This window comes from Ictalurus furcatus, chromosome 3, assembly GCF_023375685.1.
Source record: "Ictalurus furcatus strain D&B chromosome 3, Billie_1.0, whole genome shotgun sequence".
In the NCBI taxonomy this organism is placed as follows: Eukaryota; Metazoa; Chordata; class Actinopteri; order Siluriformes; family Ictaluridae; genus Ictalurus; species Ictalurus furcatus.
The window spans coordinates 12,636,140-12,659,299 of NC_071257.1; the positions used below are offsets into that span (position 1 = coordinate 12,636,140).

General features: G+C 39.9%; 1 protein-coding gene across 3 annotated transcripts in view; it reads left to right on the forward strand.

The window, feature by feature from the left end:
* The window catches only part of plekhh2 (pleckstrin homology domain containing, family H (with MyTH4 domain) member 2), a 46,552-nt gene that overhangs the window by 15,870 nt on the left and 7,522 nt on the right, over positions 1–23,160 (forward strand). For all 3 annotated transcript variants that reach the window (XM_053620808.1, XM_053620806.1, XM_053620807.1), the window contains exons 3-23: positions 5,453–5,515; positions 5,625–5,774; positions 7,283–7,366; positions 8,770–8,851; positions 8,966–9,166; positions 9,346–10,058; positions 10,135–10,210; positions 10,475–10,569; positions 12,933–13,086; positions 13,172–13,308; positions 13,414–13,527; positions 14,459–14,545; positions 16,160–16,318; positions 17,344–17,424; positions 17,533–17,688; positions 18,483–18,591; positions 18,743–18,855; positions 18,945–19,124; positions 22,411–22,508; positions 22,589–22,766; positions 22,856–23,011. In XM_053620808.1, the coding sequence (XP_053476783.1) occupies positions 5,453–5,515; positions 5,625–5,774; positions 7,283–7,366; positions 8,770–8,851; positions 8,966–9,166; positions 9,346–10,058; positions 10,135–10,210; positions 10,475–10,569; positions 12,933–13,086; positions 13,172–13,308; positions 13,414–13,527; positions 14,459–14,545; positions 16,160–16,318; positions 17,344–17,424; positions 17,533–17,688; positions 18,483–18,591; positions 18,743–18,855; positions 18,945–19,124; positions 22,411–22,508; positions 22,589–22,766; positions 22,856–23,011 (3,186 nt within the window). The remainder of the gene's footprint in view (positions 1–5,452; positions 5,516–5,624; positions 5,775–7,282; positions 7,367–8,769; positions 8,852–8,965; positions 9,167–9,345; positions 10,059–10,134; positions 10,211–10,474; positions 10,570–12,932; positions 13,087–13,171; positions 13,309–13,413; positions 13,528–14,458; positions 14,546–16,159; positions 16,319–17,343; positions 17,425–17,532; positions 17,689–18,482; positions 18,592–18,742; positions 18,856–18,944; positions 19,125–22,410; positions 22,509–22,588; positions 22,767–22,855; positions 23,012–23,160) is intronic.

The window sequence follows — 23,160 nt, forward strand, 5'->3', positions numbered from 1 at the left end:
AGAAAATTTATTTCAGACGAACCACTTAATCGTATATCATATGTATGTATTTGCAAATTATGTAATAGGATTATAATAGGAATATCTTATAATTATACCATGGTCTGTCCAAATCCTTGATTCTGATTAGCTGGAAGGTGTTTGTTAATACCGTATATACCACAGGTAGTTCCGGTCAGTTTAATCACCGTTCTAAATGAATGCGCTGCCTATAAACAACTGTAACCATTGTAACATACAGTTAAACTCGCTGCTTCTTTATAAGTAGAGACGCGGCACAGACACAGGAAATTCACATATGCACAATCTCTCTCTCTCTCTCTCTGTCTTTAATAACTGTTTACTATTATTCATTCAAATAAATGTAACCTTATCGCACAACCTTATCTGCGAAGGCAATCACTTCCACGTGATTAAAGTCATGAAACGCACACCTAGCCATGGATTATCGCTTACATATACCATGTGTGTAATTTTTGGGCTTGTTTACAGATTTACAGATTTAGGTTAGTCCTAACTCTCGTTTACAATATCTGTGGTTTAAAAACAGAAGGCAGCTGCCATGACGTCTTGTCGTCTGTGATGGAAAATGGTCTGCACTTATATAGAGCTTTTTTAGTGGTTCCAAAGCACTTTACACTGTGTCTCATTCAGACATTCCCACACCAATGGTAGCAGATCTGCCATGCAAGGTGTTAATTTGCCATCGGGAGCAGCTTGGGGTTCAGTGTCTTGCCCAAGGACACTTCGGCATGTGGAGTCATGTGGGCCGGGAATCAAACCGCCAACCCTACGATTAGCGGACAACCCGCTCTACCACCTGAGCCACAGCCGCCCTCGCATGTCCATGCCTACATCAGCACAAATAACTTATTTAATCGCAAACTGCTTCCTCTTCTCATTTTCCTCATGACCGGCAGCTGCAACAAAGTTGATAAACAGGGTTATGTAGGGCAAAACCGATATGCAGCATTCAAGTCAGCCATTTGAAGGTATCTCATTTGACATTTGATTCAGATGCACCCAGTATCTCGCACTTCACATGGCCACGATGGTCAGCAGAGGTCATTTTACTCCTATAAAGTTCATTGATACAGATGCATGCACAGCCTACTTTGCATTCAAGCACAACACAACACACACAAACTTATTTAGATGTCTGTGTTTAGATGTTGCTAAAGTGTCCAACATCACAACTTTGGTTTCTTCTCAATCAACTGTTTATCCAGTCTGGTGTTACTGTGCAGTCATTCCTGTCTTCTTTTTCTGTATTGTTTAGACTGTAAATGAACCATATATACTATTTCATCCAATTGCTACTGGCTTCCAGAGGTTATAAGCAGTAACTAGCCCAGCGCTACAGCGCTTAAAGCTGCATTCAGTATAGTCTGTAATTATGGTGCTTTCCAACTGCTTCTATATCTGTACATTGAGGTCGTTAGCTTTATCATTTGTCAAAGAACTTGTCCATTATACTCTCTCATTTTTTCCTTATATGCCTGTGTATTCGGGTTGCCAAAAACAGCACATTGCAATTATTATATAGCTATACGTTTTGATGCCGATATGGTCTGCAAACAGAGCTGGAAAATATAACAATATGATATGGATGTTACAATATATTAACATCATGATACACATTTCTGAGTATTATAGGTGTCAGTGCTTTTATACAGTGGGGGAAATAAGTACTGAACGCATCAACATTTTTTTCAGTATATATTTCCAATGAGGTTATTCACATGAAATTTTCACTAGACATCAGTATTAACTCAAGAAATCTGGAAATATAAAGAATTCACAACATTAAAGTCTATAAATAAAGTTATGTGTAACAAAGTAGAATGACACAGGAAAAAAGTATTGAACACGCTAAGAAAAAGCAGTTCACCAAGGCAAGGTAAGGCAAGGAACCAGCTGAAATCCATAAGTAATTATACCTCCTATCTGTGCACTATTTATATCAGTTGGGTTAGTAAATTGATGGTCTATATAAAGGCTTTTTGTTACCAAGGTGTCACACAAGAAACATCTCATGATGGGTAAAAGCAAAGAGCTCTCCCAAGACCTTCTCAAAATCACACCTGAATACTGCGGCCGATTAATTTCCTTTATACAGGAAGTGTCTTGAAGCTGTCATTACAAACAAAGGCTTCTCCACTAAGTATTAAATAAATTTCAGTTAGCGTGTTCAATACTTTTTTCCCGTGTCATTCCTCTTTATTAAACATAACTTCATTTATGGACTTTAATGTTTGGATTTCTTTGTGTACTCCAGATTTCTTGAGTTAATACCAAAGTCTGGTGAAAATTTCATGTGAATAAACTCATTGGAAATATATTTACTGAAAAAAATGTTGCTGCATTCAATACTTATTTCCCTCACTGTAACTGTAATTTTTTTAATCACTACAACTACAAAGTAACTGAATGAACATTAAAAATTTCCTTGTTAAATATTACTTGTTCTTATTGGAACTTTTTTTATGACATGGCTACACTGTTTTGTTGACCCTTTAGTAGCACAACACCACTGACATGAAATATCATGATACATATTGTGCACTTTGAAAAGTATCACAATAAGATATTTTTACCATATAAACCATACATATAAAAATACTAAATGTCCATACAAAGGCAGACTGATCTGTGTGTTATACAGAGGTTCAATGGGTAGAGGGTTATATGATCGTTATTATATAACCCTCTACTCATTTAACCTCTGTATAACACACAAATCAGTCTGCCTTTGTGTGGACATTTAGTATTTTTGATCATAATAATGCCACTACTGATCAATATATCCTTTGAACATTTAACTGAATCAAAAATTGGACAGAAAGTCTCCAGAAAACAATATAATATGGTGGTGCTCATTTTTTTTCCATCTTGTACAATGGTGCAATATCCATATTCCAAGGAAAATATTGCAATGTCGATGATACATTATGCAGGACTAGTGCGAATGGCTGCATTTTAGCTCACTATGAGTCATGTGCAGCCTTGTGCCCGATGCTCCCTGGGATAGGCTCCAGGTTTTCCTGTGACCCTGAAGGAAGGATAAGTGGTAGAAGATGAATGGATGGATGGATGGATGGATGGAGTTATGTGCATTTTTGTGGTGCTGGCCTTCCTGTTGGTCACTAAACAGGACAAATGTCGGCACAACCAAAACAAGTTTTATAAACTCTGACATATAATTATGGCGTACAATTGTGGAGTGATTAAGCAACAGATGTTTGTGATAATGGGTTTAAAAAATGGGTGAAGAAAAGCCTTTTTAGAAGTGTCAGACAAGAGTATTAATTTGGATTCGCAAATACATCTTAAAATCTTTTATGTTCTGTATGGAAACCTGAGTGAATCACTCTTGGCATATCTGTAGCGATATATTAGATCACTTTAAATTCCTTGCCTTTATGAGTGTTAATAATGAAGGCAACATGTGAGAGTGCCAGGAACACACTTTTGTTTTTTTTGTTTGTTTTTTTTTTAACATATGTTGATCATATTCTATACTCTAACATTTTACACTATAGAGTGACTGCAAGGTGTTGAATCATAAGTTCTTTCAAATTCAACATACTGTAAACTTTATGGCTATGGGGATTTACCCATTCAGCCACAAAAGCATGGTCAGACACTGGTGTCAAGTGAGGAAGCCTGGTGTCCAGTTTATCACAAAGGTGTTCAATGGAGTTGAAGTCAGGGCTGTGTGCAGGCTACTTGAGTTCTTCCACTCCAACCTTAGCAATCCATGCCTTCATGGACCTCGGTTTGTGTGCTTAGGTGCATTGTTACGCTGGAACAGCTTCGGGCCACATGGTTCCAGTGAAGGGAAATTGTAATGCTACTGCATACAGAGAGATCCTGTACAATTGTGTGATTCCGACATTTGAAGACAAAACACATCATTTTGATGCTTTCTGCAATGTTGAGCCAAGGAACGTGTAAAGTGAGGGGGGGTATATGTGTGTATGCACGAGTGAGTACACGAGTTAGTGCATGAGTGAGTGCACGCAAGTGTGAGTGTATGCAAGCGTGAGGGACTGTGTGTGAGAGTGTGAGTGTGTGAGGGAGTGCATGAGGGTGGGACTGTGTGTGAGTGCGAGTGTGTGAGGGTGTGAGGGAGGGACTTTGTGTGAGTGCGTGAGGGACTGTGTGTGAGTGCGTGAGGGAGGGACTGTGTGTGAGTGCGTGAGTGACTGTGTGAGTGCGTGAGTGGGAGTGCATGAGGGTGGGACTGTGTGTGAGTGCGAGTGTGTGAGGGTGTGAGGGAGGGACTTTGTGTGAGTGTGAGTGCGTGAGGGAGGGACTGTGTGTGAGTGCGTGAGTGACTGTGAGTGCGTGAGTGGGAGTGCGTGAGGGACTCCGTGTGAGTGCGAGTGCATGAGGGAGGGACTGTGTGTGAGTGCGTGAGGGACTTTGTGTGAGTGCGTGAGTGTGAGTACGTGAGTGATTGTGTGAGTGCGTGAGTGTGAGTGCATGAGTGAGTGCGTGAGGGACTGTGCGTGTGTCACGATTTCCCCTTTAAGCAGCGCGCTGTGGAGCATGTGAGCGCGCGTGCACGAGCAGGTGCACGAGCACCTGCTTTTCCCTTGTTGATAATCGTGACATTTCGACATGTGCATTTGTTATGTTTCTGTTGTGTCTCCTCCCTGTTCTGTCATTGGTCGTTGTTTCACGTGTGTCTGAATTGCCCTCAGCCGTCAGCCATTACAACTCTGATTATGTTTGTATATATACCGCGCGCCTCCCAGCACATAGCACGGAATATTAGATTAGAGTAAATATACATAGTCATAGTCATAGTCATAGTCATAGTCAGTTTACGCTGGTTTCTCCGCTCCCAGTATCGCGCTATTGTTCATGTTTCTTGTTTTGTTTCTCGACCCTGTATTTCCGTGACCGCGACCTTGATTCCTGCCTCGCCGCTTTACGCCTGTTTGCCGATCGTCTGAACTTTTGCATGTTTCTGGATTACGTTATTGGATTACGTCTTGGATTTACCTACCTGTGTCTCTCTTAAATAAAACTGTTGAAACTGCGATTGCATCCGTCCTCATATCTCCGTTATGTCACGAAACGTGACAGTGTAAGTGCATGAGTGTGAGTGCGTGAGGGACTGTGTGTGAGTGTGAGAGCATGAGTTTGTGAGGGACTGTGCGTGAGTGCGTGAGTGTGAGTGCGTGAGGGAATGCGTGAGGGACTCTGTGTGAATGCGTGAGTGCTTGAGTGTGAGTGCTTGAGGGAGAGTGCGAGTGCATGCGTGAGTGTGCGTGTGTGAGTGGGTGCATGAGGGAGTGCGAGTGCATGAGGGAGTGCGAGTGCATGAGTGTGAATGTGTGAATGCCATGAAAGTGGTATATTTATACAACTTTCATGGCACATATCATATGGGAACATTTAAATAAAACAAGCTGCTTCCTGGTGGTATGTTGCTTTGCAGATGCAGCAGTTGGAAACACAGGTTTTGGAGGCAGAGCGAAATGCCTATGAAGCAAACCAACAGGTAAGTGTTCTACACTTCTCTTCTAGTATAATTTGACCTGATGTGCTGGTTATGAAATATGAAATGCAGAGCTGATATGACCAGGTTTGTGTTTACATTGTGAATTCAGGTGCACTGGATGGAGGAGCGTCTGAAGGCTACTGATGTGGAGTCTGCTGACTCTGAGCTGAAGCTCTTCAGACGCTGCCAAGACCTTCAGGCTGCTCTGCAGGAGAAAGAAGAGCTGATAACATCACTGGAGCAACAGTTAGAGGAACAGGTCAGTACCTCATCCAAACAATGGGGGTGGACACAATCCTTTTTACAATCCTGATGCAAAAACGACCGAATCTACACCTTGATTCATACCTTTCTTAACTTCCGTTTATGACTTGGAAGTGGGATGATTGAAACATAGCTAGTCAGTGTTCCAATTCATCCCTAAGGTGTTCAGTGTGGTTGAGGTTAGGGCTTTGTGCAGGACACTCGAGTACACATCTATATCACACTTGGCAAACCATGCCTTCATGGACCTCGCTTTGTGCACAGGGGCATTGTCCTGCTGGAACGGGTTTGAGCATCTTAGTTCCACCGATATAAACAACATGATAAACAGGAATTCTCAAGCACAGTGCCATTGAAGCTACATATATTCTTAGTGATATGGACTGTCAATGGCCATAAAAATTGTTTGGCTTTTGGCATAATTAAAGGTGCATTAGGTAAGATTTTTTACTCCTTGAGTCCACCCCATCAATTCCCACTCATGTAAAAAAAAAAATCTCCATGAAGAGTTATCATGCTAACTAGATTTAACATTAGCGAGGACTGTCATGACATCACTTTCAAGCTGAATCAGACAACTGCTTGAAAGCCAAGTTACAGTGCCCTCCACTAATATTGGCACCCGTGGTAAATTTGAGAAAAGAAGGCTGTGAAAAATTGTCTTTATTGTTTAACCTTTTGATCTTTTTGTTTAAAAAAATTCACAAAAATACTCTGCTCTCATGGATATCAAACAGTTGCAAAGTTGCAGTTATCTTTGTTAAATATAGGTGTGCAACAATTATTGGCACCCTTTTAGTTAATACTTTGTGCTATCTCCCTTTGCCAAGATAACAGTTCTGAGTCTTCTCCTATAATGCCTGATGAGGTTGGAGAATACATGGCAAGGGATCTGAGACCAATTCAGATCATTTCCAGATCCTTCAAATGTTGAGGTCCACGCTGGTGGACTCTCCTCTTCAGTTCACCCCACAGGTTTTCTATGGGTCCATTTTAATCTTTCTGGCAGAGGCAGTCAGGTTTTCATTTAATATCTGTTGATAGTTGATAGAGTCCATGATGCCATGTGTCCTAACATAATGTCCAGAAAAACAGCCCCAAAACATTAAAGAGCCACCACCATATTTAACCGTGGGCATGAGGTACTTTTCCATATGGCTACCTCTCTGTGTGTACCAAAACCACCTCTGGTGTTTATTGCCAGAAGGCTCTATTTTGTTTCCATCTGACCATAGAACCCGATCCCATTTGAAGTTCCGGTAGTGTCTGGCAAACTGCAGACGCTACCGGTTTTTTTTTAGATGATAGTAGAGGCTTTTTTCTTGAAACCCTTCCAAACAACTTGTGGTGATGTAGGTGACTTCAGATTGTAGTTTTGGAGACTTTCTGACCCAAGGACACAACTAACTTCTGCAATTCTCCAGCTGTGACCAACCAGATAAAACCGACTTTTATCTGCTTTTTCATACAACTTCACTAATATAATATCCGCCACCTCCACAGAAACAGGGCCGGATTCAAGATGCCAAGATTGTAGAGGAGAAAGCTGCAAAGATCAAGGAGTGGGTGATGCGGAAATTAAATGAGGTTTGTGTGTGATGTATGGGAATTTACCTTAGGCTACGTTCACATTAATCTAGATGGATCTGAAAACTGAAAACGTTTTTCGTTTTAAAAACACTCTTTGTCTACACGTTTTCCAAAAATCGCTCGTCCACACTGAAACGTCTGGAAAAACGCTTATATCCCTACACTGTGCATGCGTAAAAATGTAAGCAGCTTTGGCCTGCGTCATTTCCGTCAGGCGTTTATTTGGAAATGCGATCTGAAGTTTCAAAGTGACATTAATCTTTAACAGCGCTATCAAACTGGATAGCAGGCACAACAACTGCCCTACAACATCGTCCACCAGCTTGTTGGTTTTGAGTTGAATTGGTAACATGATTAAAAACACGTCATCGTTTTTGAATATCTCTGTTTTCTCTGTCCACACTACAACGCGAAAACCGCCTTTTCAAATTTATCCACTTGGGAGAGCGTTTTCTAAAATCTCTGCTTTCACTGGAAAAAAACTCTGTCTCAGTCAGTACATTTACATGAACAACAATAATCTGATATTAATCCGATTAAGACAATACTCTGATTAAGAAACTACCATGTAAACAGCAATTATTGAGTACCTTAATGCAACTAAAGTCATACTCGAAGTAAACACAAATCCAATTAAGACGTGTGGAGTATTCCTATTTTCGACGCTTTATGGAAGTGCATAATAGACATGTACACACCTTAATCACACTATTAACGTTGTGTGGGAGTTTTCACCACATTTTGTGACAGGACACGTACACACACTCCAGTGTTCAACCGTTTGACGGCAAACAAGAGAGCACGGCTACGTCCAAAACCACGTACTTACCTACTACATGTATCTATATCTATATCTATCTATCTATATAGTAGGTGAAATTCATGTATTACTATGTAGTAGGTAAGTATGCAGTTTCAGACACAGCTCACGGCTTCAAGCAGTCGTTTATTTGCACGTATAGCATGACAAATAATTAACTGCACTTGAAGTGTTCGTGATGAAACACCCAAATGAAAATTAAAAATGAAACACCCAAAACTGTATACGGTACCATAACGAAGACGAACTGTATGTTGTTACATGAAATTCTGTAGGGAACGTCGGACGGCGTGGCGCGGTGACGTAATGAGGTGTGCTGTTAAATCGATGTTCAGCAACATGTAAAACAGGAACATGAAAAGAGTATTCTAAAAGCAACTAATGTAAACACCTTAATCACAATATTGTCTTATTCAGAATAAGGTCAGTAATTAGATTACTGCTGTCCATGTAAACGCAGTCAGTGTGGACGAAAGGCCAAAACGTAGAGGGAAAAAAGATACGTTTTCAAATTTATCCAGATTAATGTAGATTATTTTATTTACTTATTTTCTTATACCTGCCTTCCGCATGGATTCAGTTTGAAGTAGAAAACACCTCCTTGAGGGAAACAAACCAACAGCAGGAGTCTCAGATATTGGAACTAAAGAGACAAATTCAAGGTATAGTTTCTCATGCAGAGCAAATTTTCTTAGTGTCAATACAATACCTGGTTTGCAGCTCAACTTATTGTGTCGGGCAATTTCCTACACTTAACCACATATATTGTGTCTCAGTCCTGGAGCAGGCTGAAGACTACAGAGGGTCGGATCACGCTAAACCTGGACAGGCCCAGCGGCTCAGCAGCCTGACCTTTGGCTGCTTTCATGTCCAAGGGAAGAGTCCTCAGGTGCGGACAGGCCCCATGCCAGTTCAGAGGAGCACAGGCAGTGTGTGTACGACCCTCACACCCACCGACTCCAGGAGGCTCTCAGCTGGTCAGGCAGATCCTCATATATACATCTTAAAACATAAAAATGTTTGTGCAGAGTTTCTACCTAGTGCTGACTTGTCTGTCAATTTCTAATCTGTTTCTGTGCTTTTGGACAAATCATCTCAAAGCTCCTTGTGAATGGAGTAATGGAGTAACCCTGATTTTCTCTTTGTTTCTTAACAGACTGTGGGAATAAACACAATCCAGAGGCTGAGGCTGTGAGTCCGAGCCCTAGAATGGAGTCTGAGCAGGAGAAGGAGTGTGCGACTACAGAGGACATTCTGTCTCACAGTGCTGAGGACGAAGCAGAACCAAGGGAACCCCACCTTACCAACTTAGAAGACCCTGACATACAACGGCCCATCTCTAATATATTTTCTTCTCAACTTGCTGGATCAGATGCTGCAGCCGAGGAAAAAGCCAGCGAGGACAGGGCGGACTCGTCAGATGAGCTGAACAAGCAGTTTCGCATGCAGCGTCTAAATTCTTCATCATCCTCCAGTGAGGCCAATACACCCAGCCCAATTCTGACCCCAAAACGCCCCACGCCATCCCAAGATGCACATGATACACCTGCCTCGCCCAAGCAGCCCCGCCTACGCAGCCCCAATGCCTTTAGCGTTAGTGTTGCGCTAGCCAAGAAACACCTAAGCCAGCCTTCAGTGGTTAGTGAAACAGTCCACGGGAGAACACGCAATGCCATTAGCATGCTACGCCCATTGAAGCCGCATGAGACTGATTTGAACCAGGAGCAGGAGATGGAGACTGGTGAGAGTATGATACCCTCTGAAGAGTCATCTAAAAGCCCAGCAGAAGAGCCAAAGTCCCCTGATACGGCTGCACCCGTACCAGGGAACAAGCCGCCCACCCCCCCGCTGCACAGGTTCCCGTCCTGGGTTAGTACTGGGCCCATACTCTTCGATGATCTGTTTCGTCACATTTATTTAACACTTTTTTTATTGTTGTCTTCAGGAAAGCAGAATATATGCTGTGGCTAAATCTGGAATTCGGCTTTCAGAAACATCATGTACAGACGTAGCAAACAAAGGTAAGGTTTAATATCTCATCTTGGGGAAAAAAGGAACAAAGGTTTCTCTCCTTTTCTGTATTTTTTTTTGTTTATTATTCCTCACATATCAAATTTCATATCACACTCCTCTTTCATTGGTAGATTCATAAGAATAATTCTTGTCTGTCCATCACTGGCTGGATATTTTCTGGATGTTTCCAGGAAAATAGAGTAAAATCGCTGGTCTTTCCAGTCTATTCTTCTTATGCCAAAACTCATCTCAGTCTTGTACTCTTTATCCAGACTCTTCTCACCCATCCTCATACCCTGCCTTCATGCTGTACACATCTCTCATCTACAGAAACATGAACACACTGGTCTACACCACAGTCAAAGGGGTAGGTATTGGTTTTATCAAGGCCAGCTGAGCTTGATTTAAGCAGGAATTCAAGTGAATGCCATGCCTCTGGTTTAAAGTGACAAATCATCTCGGTATTTTTTCAGAAACTTTTTTAACCATTGATATTTTGACAGTCTCTAGTGTTTATACAAAATGGTGTGAAAAACATTTAAAAAAACATCCTTTGAGCAGAGGGTCTGCAGACAGAAACATCTTGTTGATAAGAGAGATCAGAGGAGAATAACTAGAATGGAAGTCTATAGAAACTCAAATAATCACTGTGGTGAGCAGAAAAGCATCTCAGTACAATACATCAAACCTTGAGGTGGATGAGCTACAACAGCAGAAGACCACATCAGGTTCCATTCCTGTCAGTCAAGAACAGGAATCTGAAGCTATCATGGGCAGCTAGTTGAAGTCTAGAAAACCACTCACCACGGTGGTAAAGAGTGATTTATATGAGTTACTACAATGCCCTCCACTAATATTGGCACCCTTGGTAAATATGAACAAAGAAGGCTGTGAAAAATTGTCTTTATTGTTTAACCTTTTGATCTTTTGTTCACAAAATTCACAAAATACTCTGCTCTCATGGATAACAAACAATTGCAAACAAAACACAGGTTAATAAAAAAATGTCTTTGTTAAATATAGGTGTGCAACAATTATTGGCACCCTTTTAGTCAATACTTTGTGTTTCCTCCCCTTGTCAAGATAACAGCTCTGAGTCTTCTCCTATAATGCCTGATGAGGTTGGAGACTACATGGCAAGGGATCGGAGACCATTCCTCCATACAGAATCTCTCCAGAGCCTTCAAATTTCGAGGTCCACAGTGGTGGACTCTCATCTTCAGTTCACCCCACAGGTTTTCTATGGGTTTCAAGTCAGGGGACCGGGATGGCCATGGCAGGTCATGATGTTGTGGTCAGTAAACCATTTTTGTGTTGATTTTGATGTATGATTTGGATCATTGTCCTGCTGGAAGATCCAACCATGGCCCATTTTAAGCTTTCTGGCAGAGGCAGTCAGGTTTTCATTTAATATCTGTTGATATTTGATAGAGTCCATGATGCCATGTGTCCTAACAAAATGTCCAGGTCCTCTGACAGAAAAACAGTCCCAAAACATTAAAGAGCCACCACCATATTTAACCGTGGGCATGAGGTACTTTTCCACATGGCTACCTCTCTGTGTGTACCAAAACCACCTCTGGTGTTTATTGCCAGAAGGCTCTATTTTGGTTTCATCTGACCACAGAACCCGATCCCATTTGAAGTTCCAGTAGTGTCTGGCAAACTGAAGACGTTTGAGTTTGTTTTTGGATGAGAGTAGAGGTTTTATCTTGAAACCCTTCCAAACAACTTGTGGCGATATAGGTGACTTCGGATTGTAGTTTTGGAGACTTTCTGACCCCAATACGCAACTAACATCTGCATTCTCCAGCTGTGATCCCTGGAGATTTTTTGGCCACTCAAACCATCCTCTTCACAGTGCATTGAGACAATATAGACATGCATCCAACTCCAGGTTGATTCATAACATTTCCAGTTGAGTGGAACTTCTTAATTATTGCCTGATGGTGGAACTGGGCATTTTCAATACGTGTGCTATTTTCTTATAGCCACGTCCCATTTTGTGAAGCTCAACAACCTTTTACCGCACATCACAGTTATGTTCCTTGGTCTTATCCATTGTTATGAATGACTAAGGGAATTTGGCCTATGTGTGACCTCATATTTATACCCCGGTGAAACAGGAAGTCATGGTTGAACAATTTCCTCTTCCTAGTCAACCTAAAAAATGTGCGTACTAAAAAAAAGTCAAATATCAGTGGGAATATACTTCAAATATATTTTTCTCATGTGAATTCATAGGGGTGCCAATAATTGTTGCACACGCATATTTAACAAATATTTTTCACAGCCTTCTTTGCTCTTATTTACAAAGGGTGCCAGTATTACTGGAGGACACCATATATCCTTTATCAGTTGTCTTGACAATTTATCTCATGCCATGAAGTGTTCCCAAGCTCTCTTAAAGCCTGATGATGAACTAATAGAAGGGATTTGCTCTTTTAATCCTCTATGCTTGTTAATAATTTGTAAACAAGTAATGAGTGTAATATTATACAAATTTACGTATTACATTAGTAGGTTGTCTAACATGGTTGTTTTTTTTTTGGTAGTATATATATATATATATATATATATATATATATATATATATATATATATATATATATATATATATATATAATTTTTTTTTTTTTTTTTTTTTTACTGTTTGACCATAAGAGGGCAGTACTGTTAAGCAGTTACCACAGATATGGGTGTGGTATTTCACTGTTTTTCTTCCTGTAGAGGGTGGCGTTGCTGGGCAGCACTCAGTTTTCCGAGGAGTCTTCCACCTCTGAGGAGGAGGAGGGTTTGGAGGAGTGTCACTCAAACTCGGGTGAGGAGGAGAGCAGTTTGCACACCTCCAGCTCCAACTGTGCCAAAAGCTCCTTCAGGAGAGGTAGACTCACACAAACTGAGCCCAGACTCACATATCCCCTTACACCTCATGCTGTTCCCTTCTGAAAATTTCTCTATCGGTTCAGCCGTGTCCCTTTCCTCCATGGCGTCTGAGAGTGACTACGCCATCCCTCCTGATGCCTATTCTACAGACACCGAGTGCTCTGAGCCTGAGAACAAACTGCAAAAGACCTGCTCTTCCAGCAGTGACAGTGGCAAGAGTGTATGACACACACACACACACACACACACACACACACATGCACGCTACTATAGTCATACCCATTTAATCACATTTAATTATTCAGTAAATAATATATTGGTCCAGGAGCCAATGGAAAAGTCTGGCTACCTACTTAAGATGGTGAAGACATGGAAGAAGACCTGGAAACGCCACTGGTTTGTCCTGAAAGATGGAGAACTGATGTTCTACAAGTCACCGGTCAGTCCCTTGTTCATGAACTAAATACAGTGCCACTAGAAAGTTTGTGACCCCTTTACAATTTTCTGAATTTCTGCCCAAGTTTGACCTGAAATGTGATCAGATCTTAGTCTTAAACTAGATAAAGAGAACCCAGTTAAACATATGAAGCAAAAATATTATCTTTTTTTATTATTTTTTACATTTATTAATTGAGCAAATTCATACAACATTAAATAACTTTCTTGGAAAAAAGTCTGCAAACCTTTACATTTAGTAACTGATGTGAATTCCTTAAGCAGCAATAACTTCAACATTCAACGTTTCTGGTATCTGGTGATCAATCCTGCACAACAGATCGGAGGAATTTTGCCCCTGTTCCTCCTTACAAAACTGCTTCAACTTATCACTTAAAGTGATGAACTCTTTTTAGAAATGGATTTGTAACCTTTTCAAGCCTAGTGAGCATTGATAACTCTTTCTAAGGCCCTGCAGAATTTCCTTTGATTGAGACATGGTACACGTCCATAAACCTGTGTGGTGAAGAGGAAATTTTGGTAGTGAAGATCCAAGTTTATGTTCTTGAAACATGGGAGGGCTTGCTAAACTCAAATTCATTTACCCCTTTAAATGAACTCATACTCCTAGAGGTTCACATACTTTTTCCAGCAAAGATGTTCCGGGATAATTTTGCTCAATAAATAACTGTAAAAACGATACAATGTTTTTGCATCGTTTATTTAATTGGGTTCTCTTCATCTAGTTTTAGGACTAAGATGAAGACCTGATCACATTACAGGTCACGTACAGAAATTTATAAAGGGTTCACAAACTTTCTAGCAGCACTGGAATTGAATATACTCATGATGCAGCCAGGGTTTCCACAGTAGGAGGCAAGTGTGTTAAGAAATCTTAAAGACAGGTTTCTTTCATAATTAGATTTTTTCCACAGAGTGATGTCATCCGTAAACCTCAAGGCCAGATTGAACTCACTGCTTCCAGCACTATTTCCCGTGGGGATGGCAAACAAATACTTCAGGTATTGGTTGTGTATGTGTGCCAGGGTTGTGTAACTGAGTACAAATACATAATTAAGATTGAACAGATAATGTGTCCTAAATGAATATGATGTAGATCGGCGTAATCAGGGGTTTTTTTTAGATTAGGTGTGTGCATTGGGATCTCGCAACAATAAAAAACTGAAAAACTATAGTAAAAGAATTGAAACCAGCCCAAAATGTTCACGCATTGGTAAAAGTAGATGTATTTCTTCCTTTGAGCGGTATTTTTCATGGGAAACAAGTTAGTAGTGGTGTGTATTTGTGATTTGCAATATGTATTTGCTATACGCAGACATTACAGTATATTAGTCTTGGAATCCTGTATGTGGAATAAAGATCAAGTTCATTAATAAATCGGAGATGTACTGCTTTACTGAGCTCCAAAAATAAAATCATATTTCAAGCATATTTCTGAATGGAAGTGATAGAAATGCTTTTATTTATATTAAAAAAAAAAAAAGCATTTATTATTATTTATAGGGCATCCATATAGCCCACTCGCGCTGTGCACTCCATTTTCTGTTGAAAAATCATACAATTATTATAAGGAAATGCCCATTTTCAGTGCATCCAGCTTCATAGGAGATTGTACATGAAGGTTTCTTGAATTGAGAAAGGCTTGCCAGAAAGTTCTACTGGTTCAGCAGTGTATATAATAAAACAAATAAATGAAAATAAAATAGTCGTTATGACTTGTGAATGAAAAATTACTTTTTTAAAAATTATGAAAAATTATTTTTCCTAGCAGCCCCATTTTTCACTGTTTTCCAATGTTTCCAGGGCATAGGGTTAGGACTCATGGAAAAAAAATAATAATAATTTTATAAAACTGCCCATAGACCACACCTACTTCTGCTTTAAATACAAATATGAAAACAGGTATGAACATTTTTACTAAACAGATACTGATATTAATACAGATAATGCCATTGTGTTACACTCCTAATGTGTACTGTATACATGTAGTGTGCTTGTCCATACACAGAAGGGGGAAATGAGTATCGAACGATTTTTTTCAGTAAATATATTTCCAATGAGGTTATTCACATGAAATTTTCACCAGACATCAGTATTAACTCAAGAAATCCACAAATATAAATAAATCCAAACAAGTTAAGAAAAAGTATTGAACATGCTAACTGAAATTTATTTAATACTTAGTGGAGAAGCCTTTGTTTTTAATGACAGCTTCAAGACCCTTCCTGTATGAAGAAATTAATAATTAAGCTGATATTAATTTGCACAGATAGGAGGTATAATTACTTACAGATTTCAACTGGTTCCTTGCCTTACCTTGCCTTGGAGAACTGGTTCTTCTTAGCGTGTTCAGTACTTTTTTCCTGTGTCATTCCACTTTATTACACGTAACTTAATAAAAAGTTAATACTGATGTCTGGTGAAAATTTCGTGCGAATAGCCTCATTGGAAATATATTTACTGAAAAAAATGTTGACGCGTTCAATACTTATTTCCCCCACAGTATGCTGAATTTCATTGTTTGTTATAATTCTTCCATACATAATAGGATAACCTGATGTCTGTGTGAGTGTTTACTTGTATCAGTGTACAGGTGTATATGTTCTCGTCCTCAGGTGGTGACAGGAAAACATGTGTATAATTTAAAAGCCGACTCTCCTAACCTTCTAGAGGAGTGGCTGAAGGTCCTGCAGTGTGTGCAGAAAGTCAAAGCAGCCAGTCCCCTCTTCACCCGACCCAACATCCGGCCAACCATGAAGGGACACCTGACTAAGGTTTTAAATTTTTTTGACCTTGTCTGTGCTGTTTAAGTATACAGTATGTATCATGGCCTTGGAAAACCCAGTCAAATGGTGAAATTTTGACATGTTCTACTGGAGACTTCTGAAAACTTTAATTTATCACAAGCACAAGTAACCCCCCAACGTTACCCACAAAAAAGTGAAAAGGGGGTAAAAATGCTGATTTTGCTGAATTGCGGATTAGACTCATGTCTTTTTCTTCAACTTGATAAAAAAAAAGCACTTTAAGGTCTTGTATGTAATACAGATTTGAAATCCATGCTATATACTCAGATACTCAGGAATGAAATGAGATGTCTGCTAACATAAAGATTCCTTTATGTAAATACAAAGTGAACAGTACAATACATGGCATAGAAATACAAAAACATAATGTTTTCCGCACAGTAATTTATATACCAGTATATACCATACCATCTAAGATGTCTAGCTTTGTGTTGCATCTCACACTTAATACTCTGCATAATTAGCATGCACAGTAAAGAGGGTAGGGCAGTGCTGAAATTACACAGATTCCATATACATTCTAAGGATTTTTTTCTTTTTACAGCCTGAGTTTCACTGATCACACTGATGAAGTATAAGGATAATGCTAGCTGAGTGTTTGTGTTATTTCTGTTTTAATGACTAGATCATCACCCAGCGTTCTATCTAGTAATCAATAAAAATAAACAGTGTGTAATGTTGCCATATAATGGTACAATATGTAAGTATCTTTAAAACAGTGTATGGCCATAGATTAAACTGCAGACCGGAAACGCTGTAATAATTGTATAAAATAAGTGTAAACTCTCAGCTGGTTGCTTTTAGAGCCAAACACATCTGCAGATTCCAGTTAAACATCAGTTCAACTGATACATGTTGGGGTTTTGTTTTTCTCTAAGCATGGATTTGATGACATACTCTAGGGATTTTTAGTAGAACTCTGGTTTCTGTCTGCCTGCTAGGCTTTCCTTGTTATCGATGTTGGCACCTCTGTACATGTTTGACTTTTTCAGATGAAGCATGAGTATTCTAAGCGTGTGTGGTGCACACTTATTGGAAAGACTTTGTACTACTTCAGATGCCAAGAGGACAAGGTATAGTCTGCATTCAGTCCCCACATAACACCATCAGTGTACTGATATGCATGTGTGTGTGTGTTTGTGTGTGTGTGTGCTCATACATGTCATGCTTCCTTCCCTCAGTTCCCACTGGGTCAGATCAGGTTGGCAGAGGCACACGTAGAAGAATGGAACTCTGATGAGGACAATAAGAGTGGACAGTCCACTCAATCCACCATCTCCATCCAGACCCTGAACCAGAGCCCCACTTACCTTCACATAGATTCCCCTCACGAGAAAGTAAGCGCAGGAGTAAATATCACCTAACCCGCTCTGCCAGTTTTAGTTGTTTTGCCACAACGGTCTTGTTTGTGACAATTGACACTATTATTATACTGACTTATAAACGGGTATTAAGCTGATGAGTCAACTACTAAAACACATGATGAAATCAGATTAATGATTTTAAAAAACCCTAGAAGAATAGTAGACAATGTTATAAATGGAAGGCAGAATCTCCAGTTTATTTTCAGTTACTAATATCAACACTTTTGGGAAGTATGGTGTTAACAGCCTGAAACATGCAGTGTCCGTATGTGTATGTGTATTTTTTTTATATATATATATATGTGTATATATGTATATATGTATGTGTGTGTGTATGTATGTGTATATATATATATATATATATATATATATATATATATATATATATATATATATATATATATATATGTGTATGTATAATGTGTGTGTGTGTGTGTGTGTGTGTCATATTATCATTGCTATGACCTTGAACAACAGTTTGTTTAAAGGTGCAGTATGTCCTTTTTAATAGTTATTATTGGCCTGGAATCATATCAGTTTTAAATATACTTTATATAATCTGTCATTCACAATATTGCCATGTAATAGTTCGTCATAATTTTTTAGTTTCACGTTTCTGTTTACAGTTGTAATGTCCTGGAAATGAGCTCCACTGTAAGCTTAGTACTTTCAGTGGAAGCTGTGGGTGTGGGGAAGGTGTGCACTTGGCATTGTTTTCATTGCAAAGAGAGGCTTGTCTAAATATTCTAACTAGCAATGTTTCGTAGGCAGCGTGGCTGTACCACCTGTCTGTGGCAGCAGGCACCAACGTGGGGCAGGTGGGAACTGAGTTTGAGCAGCTGGTTGGCAAATTGCTCAGTGTGGACGGGGACTCGGGTACGAGTTTCTTGGATTATATTGTCCTACATAACTGGTTAACTGGTTCTTCACTTTCGTTGCAAAAATCTTTCTTTTTTTTCCTTTTTTTTTTGCAGCTATGTCCGTATAAATGTTTTCAATTTTGCTCAGGTTTCATTCTCTTCCTCAGACTCTCAAGTGTGGAGGCATCCCATGTTGTGCTTCAGCAAGGAAGCCCTGTCCACCCCTCTCACCACTCTGCCCTCACAGGCCTTACAGACTGAAGCCATCAAACTTTTTAAGGTCATAACCCTGCTGATCATGCTGTATGTTTTGTTCATATTAGATTATCTTCGCTAACATGTTATACCCACACCATCCCTGTACTGCAGACATGCCAGCTCTTTATTAATGTAGTCATCGACACTCCAGCCATAGACTATCATGTGACACTGGCACAGTGTGCACTGCAGGTGTGTCTCGCACACTCCGAGCTGCAGAACGAGATCTACTGCCAGCTCATCAAACAAACACGCAGGAGGCAGCCTCATGAACAGCCAGGCCCACTGCAGGTGAGGGAGCACTTCTATAACCAGTGTACATTTTAAAATGGAGAGCAGTGTTTAGGGAACACTGTGGAACCTTTCAGATGCAGCCACAGTACTGAAATTTACTTGATTTTATTTCTTTGATGAAATGAAATACCTCTTAACACTAACAAAATGTAACCAAACCATTTTTGTCAGAGCCAAGAGCTCATCGGTTGTTATTATTAGACATGTTATAAACAATTGGTCAGGTTATATTAAGGTGGATTATATTATTATAGGGCAACTAATTGTGAGCATTGTTTTGAAATACAGATATGTATCATCTCTGAAGGCCAAAATCAGACCAATTGAGGTCTTTGGCATTTAGAATGAAATATACAGTTTAAACCGCCTACACATTATGTCTGCTCATATTATATTTAATTAACAGCATCAACACACTCAGTTTTCAAAAGGTGTGTCTGGGTTTATCCAAGCTAATAACCAGCCCTTATTTGAAGATGAATATCTAGGCTGTGGGCGTATGGTGGCTTAGTGGTTATGATGTTCGCCTCACACCTCCCGGGTTGGGAGTTCGATAACCACTGCTGCCCTGTTTGCATGTTCTCCCCGTGCTCCAGGTACTCCGGTTTCCTCCCTCAGTCTAAAGACATGCATGGTAGGTTGATTGGCATGTCTAACATGTCTGTAGTGTATGAATGGGTATGTGTATGTGATTGTACCCCGTCCATGCTGTACCCTGCCTTTTGCCCCAAGCTGCCTGTAGGATAAGCGGTATAGAAAATGCATGTATGTATCTAGGCTGTGTTTGAATACACAAACACTGTATACTACATATTATACCTTGTACATGGTTAGAGAACGTGTTTTTCAAGGTTTCTTTACGTAGTTAAGGATTTCCCCAGAAGGACGAATTGACCTTTTTCCTAACAGTCCAGTAGCATGCAGTAGAGCTTCCCACTCTTTCACATTTTTTTGCCACTGTTCATTACCATAGTCTACCACCAAGCTTTCCAGCATTTTGTTAAATGGCACAATGGCATCTTTCCATTCCTTTCTCAAGAGCTGCTTTAGCTTCTTTCTCAGCTATATTTCTTTTCAATTCCAATAAGCCCAAACAAAATCACACTGGATTCCTGAATGGTTTCCCCTACTATACTGGTCTTTCGTCTAGTTTGTCCACACTGTGTAATGTAGTCAGAGGGACTACATTCTGAGCCAGAGGGTGTTTTCACATTGATCTTTTTCAGGGTTCTGGCATGGTTTGCTGGATTTTTGGCCCATGTGTGTACACTCCAAAATGATCTCAGACCCTTTTAAAGTGAACCGAACCGATACCATCTTGAGCAGTGGTCTGAGTACGGTTTGCTTTCAGCTTAAGGTACAATTTGCTAACGATGTGCATTATGAACACAAATTGCTCCAGGCTTGCTTGATTTTTGCAATCGTGAATTCTCATACAGGCCTCTGTACAAATCATAACATGTTTAGCCCAAAGGTATGATCTCAAACCATGTGATATGAGTGAGAAAACCTGAGGAGAAAGCTCAACTGTTGTCATCATCACTGAAGTCAGCATCAAAAGGTGAAGTCCCAGAGATAAACAATGCTGCTGCAGCAGGGGTTTTTCTCTCCATATTTTTCTTGTCCTTAACCTCTGCATTTATTTGTTGTGTTTTGCTTTGATTTCTTTCATTTCTTAGAGTGTTAGCACAAATACAGGAAAATCAGCACATGTTTAGGGTCAGCCATCTTGCATAATATTGTTGTACCCACAATGCACAGTACTGCAAGTGGACTAGGACACAAAAAGCGACAGTATGAACACAGAGGTCTGAGTCCCCATTACTGCTAAATCTGAGTTCTCTTTCAGGAACGGAGACAGTGTGAACATAAAGAAAACTGGGTCCTTTTTAACTTGGATCACCTCTTGGCCAACTTCAAGGGGTTTAAGGGCGTTTTCAGACCTGTAGATCTGTGCTTTGTTCTGAAACGGGTACTTAAATTGTTACAATGTTGCATTTTCTCCTTGGCTCGGTTCGCTTTCACAAGGCAACGTTTCAAAACGAACCAAAATGCGTTTATGCAAGTCACATGTGAGTAAACTGTCCTCTCATTGGTCAGCATGCGCCTGTTTATGTTCCAAGGTTCCGCTCATAGCGGTCATCCATCCAGATGGATAGCTGTAGTTATTTTAATTTATCTCATTTATATGTTTCATGGAGTGATTAAAGCCCATCTCCTAGAGATGCTCACTGAACACCTTGTAAATCTGTGTTTTTATGAGTTTTTGAAAGTTGTTTAGAAATATGTTTGTCAGAATAAATGTCAAAGGGGAAATTTAGCTCATCATTTGACTTTTAACTTTAGTCCAAGTTGAACTGCGATTCCTGTTAGTAAAACAAACACGCTTTTCAGATGTTCATATATATCTAAATGAACCGACCCCAGGGAGAAAATGCCCTGAGTTTGTTTCTTTTAAAGAGGACTTAAGTGTGAAAACTACATTGGCAGAGCCGCAGAGCATTTTTTCTGACTATCTCATCTGGTAATCATAGCCTGATAAAGTCTGATGCATAGCTATCAGTACCGACAGAACATCCTGCCACATATTCACATTTTGCTGTGTTTTTTTTTATCTGAAATTTCTCATCAGCTTCTGATCAAATCAGGCACCTTATAATTTAAGTAAGCATTACTGTCTTTTCTGTTGGAGCCCCCCAAAAATATCTGTTGTTCCATACCAAACACTTCCTTATAACATACTTGAAGGTCATTTTAATTTAGAATTGACTGGATTATAACACACATAAAAGGCATAGAGGTTTTGTCAGGACAACCGTTCAGTTGGACAATGTATTCAAGTGGAAACATACCATTTTAACTGGTGTGAGTTTATTGCTTCAAACCAAATGAGCATTATTCTTGTCAAAGCTAGCACAGTTATGATAGACATATCAATACGAATAAACACTTTCAGGCAGTTTTTATTTATATTTTTATTTCATTTAAAAATATATATTTATTTGTTATATTTATTATTTATGTTAATAACTTATTTTTCTGTTTAAATAGCAGAAAAGGTTGTGATAGCTTGTTTTTGATGACTCATAGGAGATCAGAGTTCCAAAACTGAGGTCATGGTGTTGACTCAGCTGGGAGGAGACAGGTGCTTTGTTTACAGGTGCTACACATAACCATGGAGAGCGTTCAACTAAAGTCCGGCCACTAGGCGGAGTGTTTTGTTTTGGCTCTCTGTGCAAGTTACAGGTTGGTCTCGTTGTCATGTGCAGGTTTGTTTACACAGGGTTGGCAGTTTCTGGCATTGTGTGTGGGACTCTTCCTGCCGCAGCATCCCATTCTCTGGCTTCTCCATGTCCATCTCAAAAAGCACGCTGACCCCAGGTGTGTACACATGTATTCCAAAGACTTCTGATGTGTGCAGATTGAGGCCAAAATCTGAGTGCTTACCTATATCACTGTAGGACAGAGGTGGGGAAGTATGCCATCTACTGCCAGCGTTCTATGGAGAGAACTCAGCAGAAGGGTGAGCGCCAGGCCCGGCCCTCACGAATGGAGATACTGTCCATCTTACTGAGGAACCCATACCACCACTCGCTGCCATTCAGTGTGCCTGTGCACTTTCTCAACAACACCTATCAGGTCTACAAGACGGGAAATAAAATAATAAATGGTGAAAAAATACAAGATTTTAACCTTGTCTAATTGTATTAAATGTGTTTGATTGGTAGGTTGTTGGTTTCGATGCCTCCACCACAGTGGAAGAGTTCCAGAACCATCTAAATCAGGACACGGGCATGAGGAAGACGGGCCAGTCCGGTTTTAGTCTCTATTCAGATGATCCCACCGGCCAAAACCTAGAACACTGTCTACAGGGCAGTCTTATGGTCAGATGGTCTTACCAATTCACTTATAGGCCTCGTTCCGACCTGGTTTTAACATCTAGATTGGGTGAACCAGATAGTCATTTATGTCTGGCATTTTTGTGCCATTTCAAATGGGTCTCCAATGACTGAATTCCATGATAAATTTTGTT